This window comes from Mesoplodon densirostris, chromosome 8, assembly GCF_025265405.1.
Source record: "Mesoplodon densirostris isolate mMesDen1 chromosome 8, mMesDen1 primary haplotype, whole genome shotgun sequence".
Classification (NCBI taxonomy): domain Eukaryota; kingdom Metazoa; phylum Chordata; class Mammalia; order Artiodactyla; family Ziphiidae; genus Mesoplodon; species Mesoplodon densirostris.
Genome location: NC_082668.1, coordinates 4,822,327 through 4,847,592, shown reverse-complemented (window position 1 = coordinate 4,847,592; position 25,266 = coordinate 4,822,327). Strand labels below are relative to the sequence as shown.

The 25,266-nt window shown below is 46.9% G+C and overlaps 1 protein-coding gene across 5 annotated transcripts in view; it reads left to right on the top strand.

Annotated features, from left to right (window-relative positions):
* The window catches only part of AGAP1 (ArfGAP with GTPase domain, ankyrin repeat and PH domain 1), a 564,902-nt gene that overhangs the window by 498,241 nt on the left and 41,395 nt on the right, over positions 1-25,266 (top strand). For all 5 annotated transcript variants that reach the window (XM_060107327.1, XM_060107326.1, XM_060107328.1 and 2 more), the window contains one exon: positions 2,674-2,896. In XM_060107327.1, the coding sequence (XP_059963310.1) occupies positions 2,674-2,896 (223 nt within the window). The remainder of the gene's footprint in view (positions 1-2,673; positions 2,897-25,266) is intronic.

The following is a 25,266-nucleotide window of genomic DNA, read 5'->3' as shown; positions in this document are numbered from 1 at the left end:
AGCCCAGTGGGCGAAGCCTGGACCCAGTGGCCACAAAGCCCGGGACCATGGAGAAAGGCCGTTAGGGGCACACAGCAACTCAGAGCAAGCCTTATGCAGGAAATGGGCAGGATTGGAGCAGGTGGGGAGGGAGTCATTGTGAGTCAGGGAAGCAGCAGGACGCACAGCTGAATGGGTCTGGTTTGTTGAGGAAAAGAGCAGCTGCTGCTCAGGTAGGAAGCTGGCCAGGTAGGATTTGTGTGGCCTAACAGGAAGAACTCAGGATTGTCACAGATAAAAGGGGAGAGCCACCTGGGAGAGACCACTGGTTGGCAGGTCAGGTAAGGGCAGGACAGCAAGGCCATGTCTGCGGCCTCCAGGTGAAAGAAGGGGTCTCCTCTTCAGGTATCTTGAGGGACTTCTTTTTAGTTTTTTTTATATTTATTTATTGTTGGTTGTGTTGGGTCTTCATTGCGCACGGGCTTTCTCTGGTTGCGGCGAGCGGGGGCTGCTCTTCGTTGCAGTGCACGGGCTTCTCATTGCGTTGGCTTCTCTTGTTGCGGAGCACGGGCTCTAGGCGCATGGGCTTCAGTAGTTGTGGCTCTTGGGCTCCAGAGTGCAGGCTCAGTAGTTGTGGCTCACAGGCTTAGTTGCTCCACAGCATGTGGGATCTTCCCAGACCAGGGGTGGAACCTGTGTCCCGTGCATTGGCAGGTGGATTCTTAACCATTACACCACCAGGGAAGCTCTTGAGGGACTTCTTTAAAGCATCTTCTTTTGTTTGAATTTTTAAATGTTACTTTCAATATGTGTCATGACATGAAGTTATGAGAGAGAAGTCGTTGTTTGAAGTGTGTTTTTATCAGGAACCTTTAAAGTAAGATCTTTAAAAGCACAAAATCGGAGACATATCAGAACCTCCATTAGGAGAAACGTCTGCAATGGTTTCCACCATCATCTACAAGATTGTTTTAATGGGAAGATTCCGTGGCTCCTGAGCTTCGTGGTGCGTGGCCAATTGGAGGTCGAGAGAACATTCCGAGACCCGGGTTGCGTGGGCGAGTGCCCAGGTGGGGAGGGCAGGTGGAAGAGGGAGGTTGGGGGAGGCTCTGGGGCCAGTTTGTTTAGAGTGAGGCCACCTGAGTAGGAATCCAGGGACAAAGTGTGACAAATCTGGAGAGAAAAGAGGTCTTCAACTCCCATTCCTTAAACACGTTATCTGTCAGGTCTGTGCCCAGTCCCACCATGCACTGTCTCTTTCCATTCTTGTGACTGTAATAGTTGTTGCTACAGTGTGTCCCACTTATAGGGTGACATGAAGAGTCTGAAGGGTCAAGTTATATATCCCAGGTCATCATAAGAGCCAGTTGTGTAGCAGGATTCAAACTAAGCCTTTGGCTGCTCTGCTGTATTTTCTCAGAGGACAAGGGAAAGGTCGAGGGGCTGAGGTCAAGGACATGAGAGATGACACATTGGCAAAGGTGTTTTGTTTTTTATGTGTTATTATTATTGGGGGCATCTGTTTCCTCTTCCCAACCAGATGGCCTCTGAGGTCACAGACCCCCTCTTCCTGTGTGCCCCCCATCATGGTCTCTATCACCACCTTCCTGCCTTTGTATTAGATATTAAGTAAATGACTGGCTGATTTCTGCTGAATGAGCATAAGGCCACTCCTGGTCATTGGCCATTTCCAGAGTGATTCCAAATAAATATGATGTCAGCTACCTAGTTTTTTGTTGACTCTTCAAGTGTACCTGGGGTAAATATTGATTATTCTTGGATGATGTAAGCCTTATTTGCTTCTGTCGGTGGTAAAAGCCATTGACTGTCAAGGTCAGCCCCCTCTTTGCAAATCAGCTGGTGATTCTAGCATGAAGCCAGCCCTGGGTCCGAATCCTCAGTCTTCTGACTATGTCAGCCAGTTTCACACAGGGAGTGATCCCACCCAGGGGTCCCAGTGCTGTTCTCTGGACTCATTCAGTGCCCTTGGTGCAGTGTCACAGCCCAAAGCCCATTACCATTTATTCGGAGAATCAGGGTCGATCATCCTGGGTAGTAACCTAACCAAAGGACCATGTCCGCCATCTTGCCAGCAGTGAAGGATGGAGAAACGGGAGTTGCTTTGGTGGTTGCCCTTAAATAAGATCACTGAAAGTCACACTTTTTCACTGTAGTGTGCCTTTCTTTCATCTTTGAAATTTGCAAATGTGCGCATCATGCCACTAAAAACTTCGATGTGCCCGTGGTTGCAGAGGTGGTCACGTGGGACCTGGTAGCTTTGGGAATGACCCAGCTGTCCCTCAGCACGCCTTCTCTTTCCCACTATCAGCTGCCATCCACAGTAGGCGCCAAGTCATGCCTGATTTTGTTTCCATGTATGTCTGCCTGCTCAAGGGGAGTGCCACCGTGGAAGTATCCAAAAGTGCATCTTTCTATCCAAACCAATGTTTTCAGTTGTTTCCAAGGCTATGGTTAAAGCCAGTTGTTTGAAAGTTGCCGCCAACACGTCACATCTTTTGAGATGCCTAAGACAGTTCCAAGTACCGGCCAGGGAGCATTTTCAAGCCATGTGATTCTAAGGAGGGACTGTTGCGTGGGAAGTCTGATTAACCATTTTGTTCCTGAGGCCTAAGGACAGTTGGGATGAGTAATGACGGTCTGATTGCATATGGCGCCCTTTTCCTCTTCCCACAGATCCCAACTGGGCCAGTTTGAACTTGGGAGCCCTCATGTGCATTGAGTGCTCAGGGATCCACCGGAATCTTGGCACCCACCTTTCTCGAGTCCGATCTCTGGACCTTGATGACTGGCCCATTGAGCTTATCAAGGTGATGTCGTCCATTGGGAATGAGCTGGCCAACAGCATCTGGGAGGAGAGCACACAGGGGCGGACGAAGCCCTCGCTGGACTCCACGAGGTAGGGATGTGGGAAGGCGTGTGGTTACGGGGCATTCCGCAGGCAGTTCAACAATCAGAAATGACCTTAATGACAGCCACCACTGGAACTGCCCCAGCAACCAGTGGGAAGCTGATCACCCCGGACAGAAACATCGGTATTAAAAATTGCTCTTCCGCAGACACGGATAATTCAAACTCCTTAATTTTTTACGCTTGTTTTTACACTTTGGGGATTCCTCTCCCTCTCTTAGAAATGTATTAAGCTTCTAACCTTATGAATAGATCACTTTAATTAATACACTCCTAATAGGCATAAGCTAGGCTGTTAACACTAATTATGAATTTTGGATTCTTTAATTTTGTTATTCTTATGTCTTTAATAAGCATCTATTCCATTGGTTCCCCTCTCCCCCCGACCCCCACTAAGTGAGTTGATAGTAACCAAATATATTTTATTTTCTGAAATGTATCTCTAACACATTTAATCAGCCAAGTGTGGCGTAACTTATGGTGGCTTCTCATTAATGTTAATTGTTACCCAGTGTAAAAAACGCATTTATTTTGAGTCCATTCCGTTTCTCATTTTTCATTTACAGCAATTATAAGCCATTTTTTAGTACACATGCATATTTAATGTACCTAAGAGGTGGTAAAATGGCACGTTTTCTGAGAAAGCCTCTTTCACAGAGGCAGGATGGACCGTCCTGTCTCCACGGCTGTTCGGGGAGCTGGGGGGCATCCCAGCCTCTGAAGCAGGGGCACGGGATGGGCTCAGCCTTCGCTTCTCAGGTGTGTGCAGAGGTGAAGGGGGAGGAGAGGTCTCCCAGCATCAGCACGGGTCTGTTTTGCTGGGGCTCAGACAACAAGGAAACCCAGGTGTCCGTCTGTGGTCGGGCCACATGCGAGGGGTAAGAAGTTGGTTTCTACCGCCAATACCATGGAAACTCGGTGGGCTTCATTTCATCAACACTAAAAACTGATTTGTGGTGCCCCCTTCGGTTCACTTGAGAGAATGAAGCTGGTGTCATTAACCCTGCCCTTCCTATTAGGTGCTCTGTGGGGAGGGGATGGGGGGCGGGGGTGCAAGAAATGTGCACAAAGTACATCTGTTTAAAATCGAGCAGGTTGGCGCTGTGAGCTCTTATATATATGTATGTTATATATATATATATATATATGTTATATATATATATAAAACTTATATGTATATAAGTTATGCTGTGTAATATACATGCGGGCAGCTGTCTTACAGAGTGAAGAAATGATACACTCCTACAGTGTTTTAATTTTGGTTTAACCCTAATATAGAAATCCGCAGGGTTGCCCACTAGGAGCATTCTTAAAAGATTAATTCATGTTTTAATGTCTATTTTTTCATACATATAGTTTCCTTGAGGGTATTTAGATCTGAAAAAGAAAAATGATTCGAAATCGGATTGAGTTTAACGTGCGAATGCAGAAAACATTAAAATAAGTTGGGAAAAAATTAACTTTATACATTTTACTGTTTGTGTGTAAAAGGACCATGTATACTATTGTTAATACATGAATTAGAAAAGTTTGGTTCTTTTCCCATCTATCACAATTAGAAACCATTTAGAATGATTACAAACAAAGACGTAGGTTAATTTTTTAACTGGGAAATATTATATAATAATTTCATCTTCATAAGTGAAGATGGTGTATGTAAGCGTATTTTATCCTTCTAACTCGTACATTTGAATTAAGCTGTTGAGTATGTAACTTCCTCTTCTGTGTAGTGTTATACACGTCGTATCTTTACATTTTAGAGACATCTGAGTCTCTTTCTCACAAGCGGAGTCACTGCTGTGACATCCCCACAGTGAGGTGATGTGGTTACGTCGTCTTCCCAGTGGTAACTTTGGGGTTTCTAAGTTCTGTCCATCTCTAAGAAGATAAACATGTTTGAGAATTGAATATACCTTTGTGCTTTAGTAATTCTCCCAGGGAGTTTTATTTTTAATTAAATTCAGCGAATATTCATTAAGTGCCTCCTCATAGAAAAGAAGTGATTGCTAGGTGGTGACCATAAGTCTGCGGTGATTGGTGAATGTTCTCGGGCAGCCGAGGATGCCAGGACTCCGTGGCGTTCATAGACGGGAGGGGTTTGTGATGCTCCAGGAGGTCCAGGAGAAATTTCATCTGAGCTGACTTTAAACTGTGATCTCCAGGCCTAGGGGCGTGGGGAGTGTGTGTGCTGGAGGATGGGAGGGACCTACACATAAACAGGAACGTGGAAGCCTCAGGGCCCATGGGGAGCTGGACCCCTGAGCACAGTGAGAAGTGGGGAAGGGCAAGGCCACAACAGAGCAAAGGCCTGGTGAGCCGGGCTGCTGTTTTAACAGCAACTCTCGGGGCTGGGCAGAGGGTGGGTTGTTGGATCTCTTTCTGTGTTCGTATACGTTCCACCTGTTCCCAGGAGGGCTAGAGGCAGCCAGCAGCATCCTAGGAAAGGATGGAGACAGGCAAGGAGGTCAGTTGGAAGGCTGTGGTCCTGGTGGAACGTGGGCAAAGCCCCAGATACACTCAAAGACCACTCAGTGCAATTGTAAAACAACAATCCAGATCCCCACCTCCTTCACTACCTCCTGCAGTTTCCTCAAACAGAATTAAAATCCCAAAGTTTGGGCTGGAATGTCCACATGGAATTCAGTCTGCAGTGTGAGAATGGATATCTAGTCTGGTTCCTGGCTCTCCAAGACAAGGAAAGACACGCCCTCCACCCAGCCTGCCTCACTCTCTCTGCAGGACCTGGGATCGCTAGCACAGAGAGCTGGATGGTTCTCTAATGTGGCCCTCAGGTAATACTAAAAAGAAATATTTTAATAAAATTTTATCTCTATCTGAGGAAAAGCCAAGTGCAATATATCCAGTCTAATTCTTTGAAAAAGGGCCCAGCTGTTTTCCCGAGAAGCTCCATCCATTCTGTCTTGTTCAGAAGATTCATTCTGACAATGGAATATAATTAGAAATGTGCCATATCTCCCCCAGCACACAGACACACACACACACACACGCACTCAGGACCATGGAGAAGTAGAACACGACAGATCCTTCTCCAAAGAAACAACTGAAGCCACCTCGCACTGGTGTCACCCAAACAGGCTCCTCTGACCAGCCGTCTGCCCTAACTGCTTGCTGGGCCTTCACCCCTGATTAGGGCAGCTTTGGACGGCACGTAATTGGTTCCAGCGATTCTCAGCTGCCCTGAGAACTGCCGTTCAAACTTGAACAGCTTTGAGATCAATTGAAGCTGACGGCGGCAAAGCCGTATTGACTTCCCATTCCTAAACCGGGGAATCATTAGTCAAGAAAAGCATCTTTTAATTACTCCCAGGAAGAAAAAAAAAAATCTTTTTGGATGGATGCTGCAACCACTGCCATTTTTTTCCAGTGCATTCGATATTAAATTTATTGTCTCAGGAGGGGAGAGGATGCCCTTCATCCCCCTCTGTAATGGAGGTTTAATTTGGAGAAAGGAGCCGGTAGAGAAGATCGATGCTATAACAATTAACTACCTCTGGGGTGGAATCAGAATCCCCCTCTAATTGCTATTGATACCATTTAAGCACACACTTAAAATATTGATTGTAAATGGGGCTGCTGAAGTAGGGGAGAAGCGGTAACAGAATGCACTAGGTGTTAGGGCCTTAAGGAGGCGCAGTTTGCTGTCGGCAGGACGGTCAGCATGTGAGCTGGCGTGTTGCATCTTAGAGTACGTTGTCCTGTGGAGTTGGACGCGGGGCCTGGAGCCACCAGGCAGGGCTCTGGTTCCAGCGTCAGGACACAGCTCGGAGGTAGAGATGTTAAAACAGTCAGGTGCATGTTTCCGGAGTGCGTGAACGAATGGGTGAATGAGGGAAAGAGGAAACTGGTCGGCTTGGAATACACGTGTCGGGGGGGGTGTTGCATCCTCAGGGCCTCAGAACTCCCCGTGTGTGTGTGAGTGAAATTCCCAGCACACGGTGAAGCCATCTCAAACAAACCTCTCTGTGCATCCTCTCACGCTCGGCCCCGCACTGGTGTTTTCGGGGCCGGTCTGCATCCCTTAAGGCAGGTCCTTCTTCTTGATTCTCATCCCCCTTTCGCTCAGAAGCTTTTTCGATTGACTGCAGGGAAAATAATTTCCCACCAGGACCGATCAGAGCTCTCTGGAACCGCATTCCTCCTAGCACAGGCCGAACTCAGCTGGGCTGTGCGGCTTTCTCTCTTCATGTTCCACCTTTGTGTCTCCGAGTCAAGGGCTAGGGACCCAGGAACCAGTTGCTATTTGCATTTCAGGGCAGGTATCCTGTTTACAAGGTGGTTTGGGGCGTGCTGGTTTGGTCTAGGAAATCAAAGGAACCTGGAAGTAGAGAACTGTGTTCTCCATTCCATGAAAGAGCCCTTGGGAGAAGCTCTAGGCCCAACTGAGATCACCCGTCACCTCTTTGATCCCACATGGAAGGGGACCGAGTTTGCTGATTTAGCGTATGTTCCCTTCCCTCTCTTAGCATCCTTTCTCTGGGTTTCGTTATTTGTCAGTTCACCTGCGCCCCTAAACTCCCCTCTTGTGTTTAACCTCTAAAAAGATGTCACTTCAGGAGGAAGATTGGGGGCCGGACGTCAGAAATCTGCGTGGGAGAGACGGGCTGCTCACTTCCAGGCGGAGCGAGTCTGCCCGGTGATCCAAGTTCCGTGTCCTTTTGATTTCCGAGCGCCACTTTCATCTTATTTATGCACATGGAGATATTGATAAAGGGGAAATGTATCCAAACTGAAAATAATTGGATCCCCACCGCTAACTCTGAGATATTAAAAGCAGCACCACTTGGCCACGTCTCTGTCTCGTTAGGTTTGATCATAAGATCACAATATAGTAATCTCAGGCTCAAATTTCTGGCATAAAGATGCAGTGATCCAAATGTGGCCTCAGGGAACATGAGGGCCCACGCGGTCCCAGGATTGTCTCATCTTATTATTTTTCAACAGTTCTTGGCCCTGCTGAGGTCAGTGTTTTGTCTCTTTTGAGTGTTCCTCTATGCTTGACACCTTTTCCTATTTTCTTTCCTTAAAAAAAAAAGAAAAAATGGGCAGGGGGAGAAATAGGGGGAAAAAAAAAAAAAGGACTTTGCCGTGATGACCAGAACCCATCTGTAGTTGGGTGGCATCTGCTCCCCACATGTCACTTCCCTCATTAACAAGCAATTGAATTAATTAAATGCTACTCAGAACACGCATAACAAGCTACCGGCAGTGTCCAAATTAGCACTGATAATCAAGGATGATTTCCTTTATTATCCTGCTAAGTGGTGTGCAGACTCTGATCTCCCTGTCTGCCCTCATCTATTTACATACCCCCAGCTTCTGCCTTTGGAAGCGGAGGTTATCTTACCTAGTTAATTTGCCAGGATCACCGAGCATGGCGGATTGATGCCCTGCCGCCGCTGCTTCTGCCACCGCTTGGCCCCCTCCCCGCCTGCCCTCCCCCAGCCCCAGCCTTTGTATCTCAAGCTCACTGATAAATTAAAGGCCACCCCTGTGGTCTCTCAAGTGAGTAATAGAGGCAGAAATTTCATTTTGCAACTGGCTGATTTAATGATCCAAAGGGTAATTAATGGCCTGATTATCTTAATGTTAAATATGGCCGGCAGCAATTACTGTGACCTCCCGCTTGTCAAGGTCCGGGCTGTGCTCTTCTTTCAATTAAGTTCTCTGGGGCTTAATGGTATGAATAAACTCCTGGTTCTATCATCCCGGACGGACGCAGAGGGTTCAGGGAGCTGGGGGCTCGTTTGGAGTTTTAATCAGCCTGTCTTCGACTCTGGCGATCAGAGTTAACAGTTATAACAAGGACAGCCTCACTTTCTTCTTCCCCGTGCAGGACCCCGTCTCCACCTCCCCTCCATCCACCCTTTTGTGTGGTTGTTGTTGTTTTATTTTATTTATGTTCTCTTACATATTTCCACGCTCGGAGGGAGAATTCTGTTTGCAGAGGGAGCCGCCGTAGTCCATGAGGCTCGTCTCTTCCAATATAAATTATCATGTGAGCGCTGTGGTTTTTCTGTTTGACAGGCTTAATTAATTGGCAGGAGCCCCCGAAAATGACAGTGCCACTAATTGCAACTCAGAGTGCATTTCTGTCATCGTGGCGCGCCTGTCAGCGGGCATGCCCTGGCCCCAGCCGCCAGAGCGGGGCCCACCCTCCTGGCCTCGGGTCCAAGCGGGGGCAGCGTCCTGAGTGAGCGGGGACAGTGGCAGGCTCCGAGGAGCCCTGGGTTTGCAGGCACGCCGTCCGCGTGCAGGAGCGACATTTACTGCCAATAAAGTTCACACGGCCGCAGCTCTGCATACCCAGCAGCGGCTCGGGGACCTCGGATTTGACTTAAGATATTTTAGGGACTTCTCGGAGTAGGCCGACCTGGAATCAGACCCCGAGAGCCGTAACTCAGCCACCTTCCTTGACCCGATGGTCCTCGTTAGCACGTTGCTAAATATGCTTGGGTTTACCCGAGCTCTGCACCCAGATCAGAAATATTCCACTATCAATATTAAGTCAGTTAGGGAAATGTACAAATGAGCCGTGCATTAACACTGCCTCAGAAATAATACCTGTAGATTACGGTTGACAACAGATAGAGCAGTTCCTCTGGTACACTGCAGGCAGGGAGCGTGGAGGGAATCTGTGCATCGGCGGTGCTCTCCGATGAAGCTCTCAGGATAGACTAGCTCTAATTATAAGAAAGGCGGATCTAACAAGATTCTCCGTAAGGTTAAGTAAAATGCAATCCGCGTTTTGCAGCATAACTGTTCCTTCCAGTTGCCTTTGAAGAAGACGGATGAAATAGTGCTGTTGGTTTATTACGTCTTCCTGCCACACACAAACCTGTCTTTTATTTGATCCTGCAGGAAACCAAATGTGGGAGCCAGCTTTGCGACCAGAGAGCTGTCTTGGGTTGAAAACCCCTCTCATTTACTCTCTGAAATGTAGCCATGGAGACAATCAAGGAATTTTTTTATTGTTAAGAATTTTTATTATCATTGGCAGCTGAAAATGCGAGTCATCTGCCCGTCAGTTTCTCGTAGGTGCCCTGACCACTTCTGAGCCCGCGTCCGTAGGTGAAGCAATGTAATGTGGAGGCGAACGGTTAGACTTGAATTCTAGATCATGGGAGCCCTTCTAAACAGGGGCCTATAAATACTCTAAAACAACTGCCTCTGTTTTGATTCCTCCAAAAGTAGAGCATTTTCCAGAAGGTCATTTCTCTCAGTGGTGTTTTGATCATTTTGCACCAGAAACCTTCTCTCTTCTGAGGAGGGTCCTGCTTTCTTCTTCCTAACAATGAAGAACAGGCAGAAGCGAACCAACCTGGGTCCAGAGCTCACAGTGTACTGGGTGCTTTTTCTTAGGACGGAGCCATCCTGCGACATGGGATGACCCCCGTTTCCCATGTGAGAAGATCGTGAGGTCAGGGTCCTGGAGTCACCTGTCGAGGTTCGCCCGGGACTAAGGGGCGGATCACTTGAACCCAGGACCTGACTCCTGACACTCTGCCCTGGTCCTTCTGCTGCTCCCGTCCTTTTTCCGCTCAGCGTCCTATGGCCACATCCCATGGTCAGTTGTGGCATCTAGAGGTACCACTGTGTTTACCAGTATACATTCCCTCTCCTCCCCTTGGCCCCAGCTCATACTCCTACCAGCCATTAGTGTGTCGGTGTTTATATATTATTAGTGTGAATTTATTATGTATAATAGCATAACTACAATGTCTTTCCACTTATAAAATCTAGTAGCCTCGTTCATGGTAACTTAAAGATAATAAAGCATCGTTCATTTTAGTTTGCATTTATACAGCAAGCCTGATCATGATCAGTCATGATTCTAAAGTCTTAATTTTCTGCAGTCAGTGCTAATCCTTAGAGCTTCTCTGGAAAACAGTGCTGAGACCTAAATATACAGATCAGCCAACGTAATCACACGGTTCGAGCCCCAGCTTTTCACGTAACCACATCCTTCTCCTGCCCGAACCTCCTTCTGTTCACGTCCCTGACCCAACACTGTCTGTTGAAAACATTTAGTTTGTATTTCCAAAAGCTTCACAATCGTATTTATTATCTGCATGATGAAATATGGAGCCAGGCCAGAGGATTTCTAGTCCTGGTTTCATAGCCAGCATCTTCTGTGATTTTGATTTTTAAAAACCAGGGCATTTTCTCATTTGTAAGATGAAACTAGTCATTAGTCCACCCACTTAATCATGTAGATTTAATGCTAAAAGAAAATACTATTTATGAAGCTTCCTGGGCTCTTTATCTGGAAACCTCAATCAGCTTTGTGCCTGGGTCCTGCATGCTGGCGGTGAGAGAGGCAAGTGGCCTGTGTGCTCTCAGGTGCTGGGGAGGGTCTGCTGATGTAGCATATGTGGCCCGGGTTTATTTTTGCTTTGTAGAGTGGTTTATTGCAGCATCAGCAAGGCACCTTCTTGGACTCCATTCCAAGTGTATCCCTGTGGTGGGCCCCAACGATGTGTTTTAACTCTCTAGGTGATTCTTACGCATATTAAAGTTTGAGAAGCAGTGGTCTACACCAAGCAGTATACACAAATGCCCACAACCCGCCTGGAGTCCCTCTCCCTGTCTTAGCCCAAGTCCCTGGACTTTATTCCTCATTGCTTAAGACCCAGGTGTCTGTCCTCTTTCTTTACCGTACTCTACATCCAATATGCCATCTCAAAGGTGCTACAACACACAGAGAACAATCTCTGTGTCTGCCCCCATTACAAGAAGATTATATACTGTGATCAAATGTCATTTTCCCCAGGAATGCAAGGTTAGTTCAACCCACAAAAATCTGTCAAAGTAATATACCACATTAATAGAATAAAGGACAAATGCTACACACTCATTTCAAGAGATGCAGAAAACACATTTGACAGAATTCAATACCCCTTCATGATACAAACACATAGCAAAGTAGGAATAAAAAGACACTTCCTCAACCTAATAAAGGGTGTCTATGAAAAACCCACAGCTAACATCAAACTTAATGATAAAGTACTGAAAGCTCCCCACTTAAGATCAGGAACAAGACAAGGACAGCCACTGTCACCACTTTTCTTCATCACTGAAGTTCGAGCCAGAGAATTAGGCAAGAGAAAGAAACCAAAGGCATTCAGATTAGAAAGGAAGAAGGTGAAATTATATTTGCAGATGATGTGATCTTATATGTAGAAAATCTAAGGGAATTCAAAGTAAACTATTAGAGCTAATAAAGGACCTCAGGAATATACAAAATTCAGTTGTACTTCTATACGTGAGAAGTGGACAATTCCATTTACAATATTAATATACTCAAGAATAAAGTCAACCTATATACTGAAAACTACAAAGCATCTTTGAGAGAAATTAAAGAAGACCTGAATAATTGGCAAGACATCCATGTTCATGGATTAGAAGACTTAATATTGCTAAGATAGCACTCCCCAAATGATGTATAGATTCAACACAATCCCTTTCAGAATTACAGATGCTTTTTTTTGCATATATGGACAAGCTGATCCTACAGTTTATATGGAAATTCACAAGACCTTCAGATAGGCAAAACAATCTTGAAAAGGAATAACAAAGCTGGAGCACTCGTATATCCTGATTTCAGAACTTACTACAAAACTACAATAATCCAAGACTGTGATATTGGCATAAGAATAGACATATAGATTGGTGGTATAGAATTGAAAGTCTTGAAATAAGCTCGTCCCTCTATGGTTAATTGATTTTCAACAATTCATTGGGGAAAGAATAGTCTTTCAACAGGTGGCGCTGAGACAACTAGATATCCACATACAAAAGAATGAAGCTTAGACCCCGTCTCCTGCCGTATACAAAAACTAACTCCAAATGAGTCAAAGACCTAAGTGTAAAAACTAAAACTATAAAACTTTTAGAAGAAAATAGAGATAAAATAGATAAATTGGACTTCATCAAAATTAAAAATTTTAGTGCTTCAAAGGACAATATCAAGAAATTGAAAACAGAATGAGTGAAAATATTTGAAAACCATATATCGAATAAGAGTCTAATATGCAGAATGTATAAAGAATGTGTACAGTTCAGCAACAGAAGACAAGTAACTCAGTTTTTAAACGCGCAAAGAATTGGAATAGACATTTCTCTAAAGAAGATATACAGATACCCAGTAAGCACATGAAAAGATGCCAGACATCATTACTGATTAGGGAAATGCAAGTCAAACCACACTGAGATACTACTGCACATTCACTAAATGGCCACAATAAAAAAGAAGGTCAGTGGCAGGTGTTGGTGGGAATGTACAGAAATATGAACCCTCATGTACTGCTGGTGGGAATGTTAAATGACGCAGCCACTTTGGAAAACAGTCTAGCAGTTCCTCCAGAAGTTAAACATAGACTCACCGTATGACCGAGCAATTCCTCTTCTATGTATATACCTAAGAGAAATGAAAACTCATGTCCATGCCAAAACTTGTACATGAGTGTTCACAGCAGCATTGTTCATAAGAGCCAAAAAGTGAAAACAAACCAAATGTCCATCAAATGATGGATATACACCAACTATGCTTCAATAAAATAAAATTAAAAATTTTAATGATGAATGGGTAAACAAAAGATGGTACATCCATACAATGGAATGTTATTCAGATACAAAAAACAATAAAGTACCATATGTGCTGCAACTTGGATGAACCTTGCAAACATTACACTAAGTGAAAGGAGCCAGACACAGAAGACCACGTATTGTATTATTCCATTTATATGGAGTGGCCAGAGTAGGCACATCCGTAGAGATGGAAGGTAGATTAGTGATTGCCAGGGGCTGGGGGATGAGGGGCAGTGGTGTCCAGGGAGTGACTGCTTAAAGGGTACAAGTTTTTTGGGGGGGAGGTAATGAAAATTGTCTGCATTTCCATGATGGCGATGGCTCTACAATCTTGTAAATAAACTAAAAGTCCACCAAAGCATACACATTTACAGCATGAATTGTAGGAAATGTGAAAAAGTATATGAATTGTGTCAATTTTTTTAAAAGAAGAAGGAATTTCCAAGGAGCACAGATGGGGCAGGGCATTCCACAAAGAGGGAACATTCTGGGCATAGAGGCAGAAACACACGAGGGTGGCTGAAGCCCGGATGGTGGGGGAAGGTCAGCCTGGCCAGCATGTCTGCTCCTCATCTGGCTGGGGGAGCTGCGGGAGGGGGTCGTCCAGCATAGAGCTCTGAGCAGGATTTGCACTGCTGCCAAAACCCCCTGCACTTGGGGGGGCAGACCAAAGGACGGTGAGGCCAGGTAGAAAGAGGTGCCTCATGTCCAGGTGAACTGGTGAGTTGGAATCAGTGATAATCAGTGATATGAGGGCCTTCCAGAGCCTTGAGAGGCCAGGCATGTCACAACCATTGGCTCCTGGAATCCACAGGACAAACCGATGTCTTTCCCCCCTTTAATAGACAAGGAAACTGGCCTGAGAAGCTCAGCCTGTGAATGCAGGAACCAGAATCCGACCCGGGTCCTGCCGGCTGCACAGCCCTTCCTCAGGAGGCATTTGGACCAAAGGGATCTCGGGGACATAACGTCATCAGGGCTCACCCCAGCTGGGGGCCTGGGGAAGGACAGGCATCCAAGGAGATACTTAGTTTTCCTGCTTGGGCCAGTGGGTGGATGGCGAGGCCTTTAAGTGACAGGCAGAACAAACAAAAGGTAATTTCAGCCGTAAAATCCTGGCAGTTTGATTTCGTGTTAATAAAGGTGGACATTGCACCCGTTTATGCCCCGTGGCTTTGAGGAGGTGGTCAAGCATGGCCGAGGCCCAGCCTTGCCTGTCCAGTCGTGGCTTTGGAGCAGGGTCTCTGGGCTTCAGGGCGTACCCTCCCAAGCCAGCAGGACAAAGCAAGCTTCTCCCAGCTTCAGAGTCCCGATTTCTCCAAGAAATTGCTTGAGGCCCTGGAGCGTGGGAACAGCAGTGGCGGCAGCACTAAAGCTTCAAATAATTAAATGTCATTTGTAACTGATACAAAATTTCACCCACCTGGGGTCCGGAAGATAAACATTACCTGGAGTGCACATCCCTCAGTCTTAGGGACTCACATGAAAAGCGTCTCTAACGTGCGCGGTCTTATACAAATGACCCTTGAGGACGAACACATAACCATGGTGACTTAGCTGTGACTTTCTCCTCAAGGACCTCCACGTGCTGCCCCATGTGTTTTCACACTGGTCCTCACGATCTTAGTGAAATTAGGAGACGTCTGTGTTTTAGATCAGAGAAGAGGACCCCAGACAGGGAAGGTGCCTCCTATAATCTCACACAGTGCCTGAGAGCAGGCTGAACTTAGCTCACACGGGTCACCTGGAGGCACCAAAGAGAAGTCGACTGCGTGGCTTGTGAGCCTGGAATTCTGTCCGCAAATGACCACAGTCCTTGTGCCAGCCCTTCTCAACCCTCTGGTGGTTTTCAGCCCAGGAAGCATTTGGAAGTGACCAAGGTGGGGGCAGGGTATGACTGTCATTTAGTCCTAGGGGCCTGAGATCCTGAAGCCCCAGACAGTCCTACAAAAGGGAGAATTGCTTTGCCCAGAATGCCAGTAGCACCCCTGCTACAGAGCAAGGAAGAGACGACCCAAAACAGCCCTCACCTCCTGAGATCATTAGCGTCTTTTAAGGAACTTGTGCAAAGGCCTCTAAGAATCCAGTCACTTTCCCCGGAGTTTTCTCCTGGGGGTGTGGAATGGATAAATCAAGGAAGACGAATACGTTCTCATTCTAGAATGTCAGACTCCACCTTTCCAGATGCGTTAAATGAAAATAAGAATAATGACCTATTTGTAGAGTTTCAGAGGAACCATAATAGAGGCTCAATAAATACTTGAGAGCTTGTTTTTTTGTTTGTTTGTTTGTTTGCGGTACGCGGGCCTCTCACTGTTGTGGCCTCTCACGTTGTGGAGCACAGGCTCCAGATGTGCAGGCTCAGCGGCCATGGCTCACGGGCCCAGCCACTCCGCGGCACGTGGGATCTTCCCGGACCAGGGCACGAACCCGCGTCCGCTGCATCGGCAGGCAGACTCTCAACCGCTGCGCCACCAGGGAAGCCTGAGAGCTTGTATTTTTAATTATTTGTTTCCCGAAACTAATGTTGGGGCTATGCCGCATGGCAGATAAAAGGGAAGTGAAAGTAAGTGGCCAGTCAAAGGTTCCGTGCAGTGTCCGTCCAGTGGACGACTCCACACACAAAGCAGAGCTGACGTCAGTACTTAGAGATTATGACACGACATCACAGTTAAAAGATGGACGCACAGCTCCGTACGGCTGTGTGCAACCCAGACTCACTTAACAGGCGGAAGACCGTCTGGAGAACTGTCGGGCGTAGGGCATCCTAGCACTGTTTACAGAAGCAGTGTCCCTGGGACAGAGGAGGTAAAAGTAGGATTCCGATCCCATCGAGGCTGCTCTAATCCAGTGGGGACAGCAGAAAATTATCTGTGATTTTAAAATTCTCAATCCTTCTGTTACAGTTGTGTCTGTGGCCAGTTTTGGTTTCTAATGACCAGGTTTCTTCTTGACAAAGCATGTGTGAGATGTTTTTAATCCCCTGGGATCAACCCCGTTCTCCACAGTGGAACAAGAACCAGTGTCCGTGCCACGTGAGGGGGGGGCACCTGGATGTCATTTCATCAGCAGTCCTGACAGAGGAGACCTCCACCCTATCAGGAGAGGAGGCGTTTATCCCTCGACTCTGACGTCACAGAGCGGAGTGCCCTTCCCGCGTGAGGTCAGTGTGGAGGGGAGATGAGTCTCTGTGATGGGGAGGTAGTGGTGAAGGATCAGAGTGCAAAATCCTCGTTACGTTTAGGAACCTATTTCCAAGGTGGCCAAGAGCCAAGAAGCAGTGAGGAGACACGTCCGATGCAGGAGCTCCCGGGATGTTCTGTGACACCTGTGAGGTCCTGCGGTCAGAAGAGTTACAACGCCCCCAGTTGGGCCCACGTGTTCGGCGATGACCATGAATGCGTGGTGATCCACGCAGGCCGCTGCCTCTTACGTGGTCGTGGGGCTTATGAGAGGCCTTTCCAGCTAGAGATCTTAGGGCCCAAAGCAAGGTGACCTTGGCCTCTCACACCCATCACACTAAAGCCATCAAGGCCAGAGACAAGCTGAGCCCCCAACGCCCGGGGTGGCAGGAGCGCATCCCTAGCAGATGGGAAGAGGCTGGTGTTCTCCATGCTGCCTGCAAAGCACAAGCTCCAGGATGGACGTGGCCCCTCGGTCCTGCAGAGACCAAATGTACCAGCTCATCCGCTGCCTGCCCGCTTCTGGCAGCACCGGGGGCGGGCCGGCCGGCCCCTCCAGCGCTGGCCCACACATGAACTATAGCAGCCCGTGGCATCCTAACGGCCCCGAGCGCAGCCGCTGGGTTCTTACGCGGCATCCAGATCTTTAAGTCTCCGGGAGCCCCTTGGAAAGCTGCAGTTGTTGTCCCCGTGTTATAGCTGAGGACACAGAGGTCACACAGCAGGTACTTGGTGACAGGGAGTTTGTCCCCGAAGCCCACACTCTGAGCCTCGGTGCTTTGCTGCTGGGCTGTTGTGGGGTCGGTGACCACAGGGAACTGCATGTGACACTGGACAACAGTGAGACACAGTACAGCTGCCATCGGGCTCAGCAGGACGCAGGATGACCAGGTGGCAGCGTGTCTGTGCCTGTCCCCCCGCCCACCCCCCCGCCGCCTCCCATCCATATCAGCTTGGGGCGGGGCCTCACCCTCTCCCACGCCCACCCCCTGCCATGTGGCACGTTGTCCTCTTTCAGCTGCTTGGGGACCGTGATGCCCTCTGAACATGGTGGAGAACGGTGGCCAGAAACACGACAGCCAACATTTTTAGTTTATTGTTCAGGCTCAGCAAACACCGAGGGACCACTGGTCAGTCTCCTTAATCTCCATCTTGATACACTGAGTTCTGATTTCCCCAGATGCGTGTTGGTCATACCCACCTTCCTCCTCGAGGTGAGGAATCACTCGTCGGCTTTGTCAGGTTTGTAGCCTGCCTGTGCCTTGGACTCCATGTCTGTTTTGGGAGAGGAGAGCCCTCTGAGCACTTGGTATGAGGAAAGAGCCGGAAAGGGAGGCATTTTGTGGTGCTTACTGGAGATAGTGATCTCGCTTAGGCTTGTAACCCAGGCGCGGAAGGTTTTCTTCCTGACGGCAGCCTCCTTACTTGGGAAAACTCTCCTGGTGAGCAGGTGACTTGGGAGCGAGCCCGCTGGACAGAGGCAGGGAGACAGGCAGAGAGAAAGCCCGGAGGCTGGTTCATGATCCTGACACCCATTCCTAATCAGGTTAGTCTCCTAAAGTATCGGGAGGTCAGGAAAGGTGCTTTCGGAAGTTTATTGTAAAGATAAACCAAGATAAGCATAATGGCTTTTCTTGTCCGTCGTCCGTCTGTGGTGGACGCTTCAGACAGCAGCTCTCGGGAGAGGACAAAGGCAGGAGCTCTGGAAGTGGCCCAAGCTGGGTTCTGGTCTTCGCTCTGCCCCCAGCAGCAAGTTAGCAGACCATGGCCAGGCCTCAGTCTTGTCATCTGTAAACTGGGAGCAGTAGTGCCTGCTTCCTGAGATGCTTGCGCGTTCACATGAGAAGATGCAAGGGAAGCCCACAGAGGCGCTGACTCATCTTCCTGCTGCAGCAGGGGCGGAGGCCGAGATGAGGGCCGACCAGGCGCTTTCCTCCGTCCTTCCAGCCCCGCTTCTCTGCATGCCTTGCTCCTGACTCCAGCCTCTGACCTGGTCACTTGAAAGATGGAAGGTGTGTCCTACTTTCCCCCGGGTGTGAGTCTAGTCCACCTCATTGTCCGGAGCACTCTTGGACCCTGTCTCCCCACACACCGGGCAGGGTGGAGGCATTGGGAGGTGGGGCCTGGGGAAGGTGGGCCCCTCCGGTGGCCCAGCAGCACCTCTCACCTGCCCCGCAGCGCCTGACGGGGGCAGAGCGGGACCGGGAGGGGAGGCGGCTCCCAGGTCATCGTCCGAGCTCCAGGGGAGGCACGAGGGCCCAGGTGTGGATGGAGCGGGTAGAGGAGGGTTGTTCTAGGACAAGGTGAAGGCCAAGCCTCGCTCCAGAGTCATTTTCTGCCCTCTTTAACCTGCAGCCACGTTGTCAAATGAGCCACATCTGCTAAGAGATGAGTCTCAAGGTCTGACGGTCACCCAGGATTAACTCCCTGCCTTTCTCCCTGAGACTCTCCGGGGAGGTAGCCTGGGGCCGTGCAGAGCCGTGGGAGGGGCACATGCAGATGAGGAGGCTGCTGGCTGAGGGGCTGCCAGGATGCTCTCCCCAGGGCATTGGGGAACTGGACCAGGTGGTGCTGCACCGGGTGCTAAGGGGTGTGGTCTGCGGCCACCGGACGGCACAGCTGTCCTTGCCACTGTGCTGGCACGGAACCTGACCTCTGGGCCTCGCCTGCCCTCCTCTATAAATGCTACTATGCAGCTTCCCAAACCTACCAAGGTCCCTCCAGACACTGACTAGTACCCTCACCTAAAACCTACTAAGCCAGATAAAGCCAGCCGTGTTCATCCAGTGCATCCCTCTAAGTGGGCAAAGAACGTGATGTAGGAAACAAGGACTGTGGGCAGAGAGTCAAGCCCCAGGGAGGCGGCAAGGGACTTAGATCCTCCCCTGGCCACAGAGCAGGTGGAGGGAAGAAGGGGAACCCAGCGGGCGGCCTTGCCTCAGCAGCAGCTTCTCAAGTCTGATTTTCTACAGACAGAAATCAGGCGGTTCATCTCCTGGAGGTGGATGCACTCCGGTGAGACGGACGTGAACATCCGACTTTATCATGGCTTCCTAAAATCTCCCTGGTTTCAACACAAGTTTGAAAAGGACTCTGTCCCTGATGTTTGCACACGTGGTTTGGAAATTGTGGTGCAGGGGGAGGCTGAACGACTTATTCAAGGGCAAGGAACACAGCCACTGGCTTTGAGCTAGGAGCCTGCGGTTCCCTGTGTGTCGCTCACCCCATTGTCGCGCCTGCTCGGTCCCCTGCACCCACCGGTCGAGCCTTATTTCTGAAACACACTCCCCCCTGCCGCTGGGTTTCATCTGGCTGTGAAGCAGTCATCAAAGGATGGTCCCCTAAACGATCTGTTCACAGGCAGCCTGGAAAGCTTTGCTGACATGTTGCTAACACTCTGTCGGGCTCTCTGCAGAACAGGGATGGTGTTTGGCCAGCCCGCCGACACTTGGGTGATTATCGAAAGGAGCCCCACGGGGGCCAGAGTACGTAAAACAGGAACAACACTTTTCATGTGCATATTTACAGTGAAATCCTGTTTCCCAAGGCTAGGGAGTGGGGTCCAGTTGTTGCCGGAACAGCCCATCTCCCTGGTCCTTTTAAAAAGGGGGATCTTTTGACAGTTGCCACATGCTGAGTCCCAGAGTCCTGTGATGGCCAGCTGGGCGGTTGTTTAATGAGGGACCGAGGACCAACGTTCCAGCACTGGCTTTAGTGTGGCCTTCCCCAGCCCTAGTGCTGTCCATCAAACTCCTCATCTGCTGGGACACTCCTTTGGTCACCGAAGGCAAACTTGTGGGTCACCGTGGCTTTTCCCCAGGGTGCTTCTGCTGAGATTTGATGGAGTAGCTATCTCGTGGTCGGGGTGACCCCACGTCGGTGTGTGTCCAGTGATGTCAGCGTCATTGCTCGTGACCTTGGTGACTGTGCTTCCCAGTGTGACTTGCCCGTGCATCCTGCAAAACCCTGCTCCCCTGGCCTGACTCCTGGTCCACACTGTCTTTCCCTGTCATCACAGGGCCACCCTTCCCAAGCTCAGGAAAGGCCACTCACTTTGCAGATCCGTTTACTAAAGCACAGACTGCAGGATGCTTTGGCTTGCAGGACGCCCTGAATGTGCAAGGCCCATACCAGTCACTTGAATATCTTATTCTCAGTCCAAGCATGGACAAAAGACTCATTCAAAGTGTCCTTTTGAGATTGTTGAGATGAAGCATGAAATCTCACAATTATTGGATGATTTAGTAAGGCGGGAGGGGTCATTTTTAAATATTTATATCAAGGTGTATTCTGCGTACAGTGCATTGCACATCTGAGGGAGCCAAGAGTTCTAGCAGCTTTGACAACCACGTGCACGTGTGTAACCCACACCCCTGTTGGTGTATTTCTCTTACCCCAGGAGGTGGCCTCGTACCCCTTCCCGTTAATCTCTCTGTTAAGCAATGGTCATGGATTTGCTCTCTATCAGGACAAGATTAGTTTTGCCTTTTCTAGAAATTTATATAAATAGCATTATGGGGTATGTACTGTTTTTGTGGCTGACATCTATCCCTCAAAAAAATGTATTGAAAAGGATTGGGGTTCTATCAGTGTTTTGTGGGGGTTTTTTTTGCACGCTTTATTCTTTCAAAGGCGTATCTGAAACATAGTTTCTCATCAATGGTGGTTTTTATTTTTTTTTAATTTTTTAATCACTAAGAGCTCAGTACCATGTCAGATGCATGTATCAAGCTTCGTACGTGTCCAGGTGGGTCTGGTTCCGAAGCTGAGGTTCAAGTTCAGGCTCAGGTTCAACTGACCAGGGTCAAATCTTAGTTTGCCACTGACTTGCTGTGTATCCTGGGCTGTTTGACCTCTGTGTTTGACCTCAGTTACCCCATCTGCGAAGTAGGGATAATTGTAGTACCTGCCTCGTAGCATGATTTTGAGGATTGAATGAGCAGTATGTGTGGCACCATACTGAGTACCTAATCTTCTAAATAAAGGTCTGAGTTCTAGATAAATGTCATCTATAGTTTTTCTAAGGAAAAATCACCGAGCATTTAACGGGGAAAAATTTCTACAAGTTCACGTACTTTAGGGTCAAGTTCAACAAGCTCATGTAAAAATTACAGTGTACACACGTCATATTGACTACAAGGTCCTAAATCAAATGAGTGATCAGAGAATGTCATCAGTATCTGTAGTAATACTTGTACTGTGCCAACCCCTTTGGAACAAACAGGAAGGATGTTTCTGGAAAGACAATTCAATTATTTTCTTACGATGTAGTGTAAAATAATATACGCTACTATGGGCTAAATTCTGTGGCCAAGACTATGAGTGGCACATATCTGAAGAAGAAAATGAAGTGATATTTCTCCTTTGATTCTGGGCAAGCAGGCTTATCTCTTAGACATCTTTTGCATCCTTTACAACCTTCATGTTTTGTACATACAAAGCGAGACTCAGGAATCCCAAGTGGTTTTCATGTGTGGTCACAGACGCCAAAGAGCAGTGACCATCCCTGGGGTATTTTACACCGTGTTCCAAGTCACAGCCACTGGACTTTCAAGGTCAGCCATCGGTCTTCTGCTAGCTGGTCTGGCAAAGAGAAGGGCATGTCGTGTACGTTCCTATAAAATGGAGTGACTCTTACTGGCGTCAGATAATTAGCTGCCAATCAGTGTGCAACATCTGATGGGTAAAAAAGATAGTTATGTTTCCGAAAATAGTGATGCTTCGTGTTGGCCAGGGTTTCGTGGAAGTGTGCCCTCAGCCCCTCCCTCCCCCTGCCAACACTGCCAGTAAGAGTAAATATTGGGAAAACCTTCCTGGAAAGAACATGGCATGAAAAACGACATCTTTAAAAGGACAGCTTTTTTTTTTTTAATTGAGGTACCATTGGCTTATAACATTATATAAGTTTCAAGTATACCACATTGTATTTCATTTTTCTTAACCATTTTTTATTGAAATATAGTTAATTTACAATGTTGTGCTAGTTTCAGGTGTACAGCAGAGTGATTCCGTTTTTTTATATATACTTTTTCAGATTCTTTTCCATTGTAGGTTATTACAAGATATTGAATATAGTTCCCTGTGCTATACAGTAGGTCATTTGTTTATTTTATATATAGTAATATGTATCTGTTAATCCCAAACTCGTAATTTATCTGACATTATATTTTGAATTCTGTGCACACTACAGCGTGTTTGACACTGAAAGTTTCCATCCATCACCGAACAGTTGACTCCCTTTACCTGTTTCACCTCCTCCCGCTTCTTCCCCTCTGGTAACCATTACTCTGTCCTCTGTATCTACATGTTTGGCTTGGTTTGGTTGGTTTGGTTTCTTCTTTTCCTTTATATATTCCACATGTGAGTGAAATCCTATAGTATTTGTCTCTCTCAATCTGATTTATTTCACTTAGCATAGTACCCTCAAGGTCCATTCATGTTGTTTCAGGTGGCAAGATTTCATCTTTTTTATGGCGAAGTCATAATCCATTGTGTGTGTGTGTTTGTGTGTGTGTGTATTTATAACATCTTCTTTATCCATTTATTCATCAGTGGGCACTTAGGTTGCTTCCATACCTTGGCTATGGTAAATAATGCTGCAGTGAACATAGGGGTACATATATCTTTTCGAATTAGTATTCTTGTATTCTTTGTATAAATACCCAGAAGTATTCAGTAGAATAGCTGAATCATATGGTAGTTCTATTCTTAGTTTTTTGAGGAATCTCCATACTGTTTTCCAGAGTGGCTATACCAGTTTACATTCCCACCAACTGTGTATGAGGGTTCCCTTTTCTCCACATCCCTGCCAACACTTGTTATTTCTTGCCTGTTTCATGATAGCCATTCTAACAGGTGTGAGGTGATAGCTTACTATGGTTTTGATTTGCATTTACCTAGTAATTAGTGATGTTGAACATTTTTTTCATATACCTGTTGGCCAACTGTGTGTCTTCTTTGGAAAAATGTCTATTCAGCTCCTGTGCCCTTTTTAAAATCAGGTTGTTTGGTTTTGTTGTTGTTGTTGAGTTGTATGATTTCTTTATATATTTGGGGTATTAACCCCTTATCAGCTATATGATTTGCAAATATCTTCTCCCATTTGGTAAGTTGTCTTGTTTTGTGGATGGTTTCCTTTGCTGAGCAGGTTTTTATTTTTATTTATTTATTTATTTATTTGTTTGTTTGTTTATGGCTGTGTTGGGTCTTTGTTTCTGTGCGTGGGCTTTCTCTAGTTGCGGTGAGCGGGGGCCAACTCTTCATCGCGGTGCGCAGGCCTCTCACTGTCACAGACTCTCTTGTTGCAGAGCACAAGCTCCAGACGTGCAGGCTCAGTAGTTGTGGCTCACGGGCCTAGTTGCTCCGCGGCCTGTGGGATCTTCCCAGACCAGGGCTCGAACCCATGTCCCCTGCATTGGCAGGCAGATTCTCAACCACTGCGCCACCAGGGAAGCCCCTGAGCAGGTTTTTAGTTTGATGTGGTCCCATTTGTTTATTTTTGCTTTTGTTTCCCTTGCCTGGGGAGACATATCCAGAAAGATATTGCTAAGACTGATGTCAAAGAATATACTACCCATGTTTTCTTCCAGGAATTTTATGGTTTCAGGTCTTACATTCAAGTCTTCAATCCATTTTGCATTGATTTTTGTATATGGTGTGAGATAGTGGTCTAGTTTAATTCTTTTGCATCTGGCTGTCCAGTTTTCTCAACACCATTTATTGAAGAGAATATCCTTCCTCCACTGTATGTTCTTTGCTCCTTTTCGTAAATTAATTGTCCATATAAGTTTAGGTTTATTTCTGGGCTCTCAATTCTTTTCCATTGATCTGTGTGTCTTATTTCTGCCAATACCATGCTATTGATTACTATGGCTGTGTAATATAATTTGAAATCAGGGAGTGTGATACCTCCAGTTTTGTCCTCTTTTCTCAGTATTGCTTTGGCTATTTGGGGTCTTTTGTGGTTCCATGTAAGTTTTAGGATTCTTTGTTCTAATTCTGTGAAAAATGTCATTGGGATTTTGATAGAGATTGCATTGTCTTTAGATTGCTTTAAGTAATATGGACACTAACAATATTAATTCTTCCAATCCATGAGCACGGAATATCTTTCCATTTCTTTGTGCTTTCTTTAGTTTCTTTCAACAGTGTCTTACAGTTTTCAGTGTACATGTTTTCACCTCCTTGGTTAAATTTATTCCTAGGTATTTTATTATTTTTGTTACAATTGTAAATAGGATTGTTTTCTAAATTTCTCTTTCTGCTAGTTCATTGTTAGTGTATAGAAATGCAGATATTTTTGTATATTGATTTTGTACCCTGCAACTTACTGTATTCATTTATTATTTCTCATAGTTTTTTTTTTTTTGTGGAGTCTTCAGGGCTTTCTATATATAAAATCATGTCATCCCCAAATAGTGACAGTTTCATTTCTTCCTTTCTGTTTTGAATGCCTTTTATTTCTTTTTCTTGCCTAATTGCTCTGGCTAGGACTTCCAATACTAACTTGAGTAAGAATGGTGAGAAAAGGGCTTCCCTGGTGGTGCAGTGGTTGAGAGTCTGCCTGCCG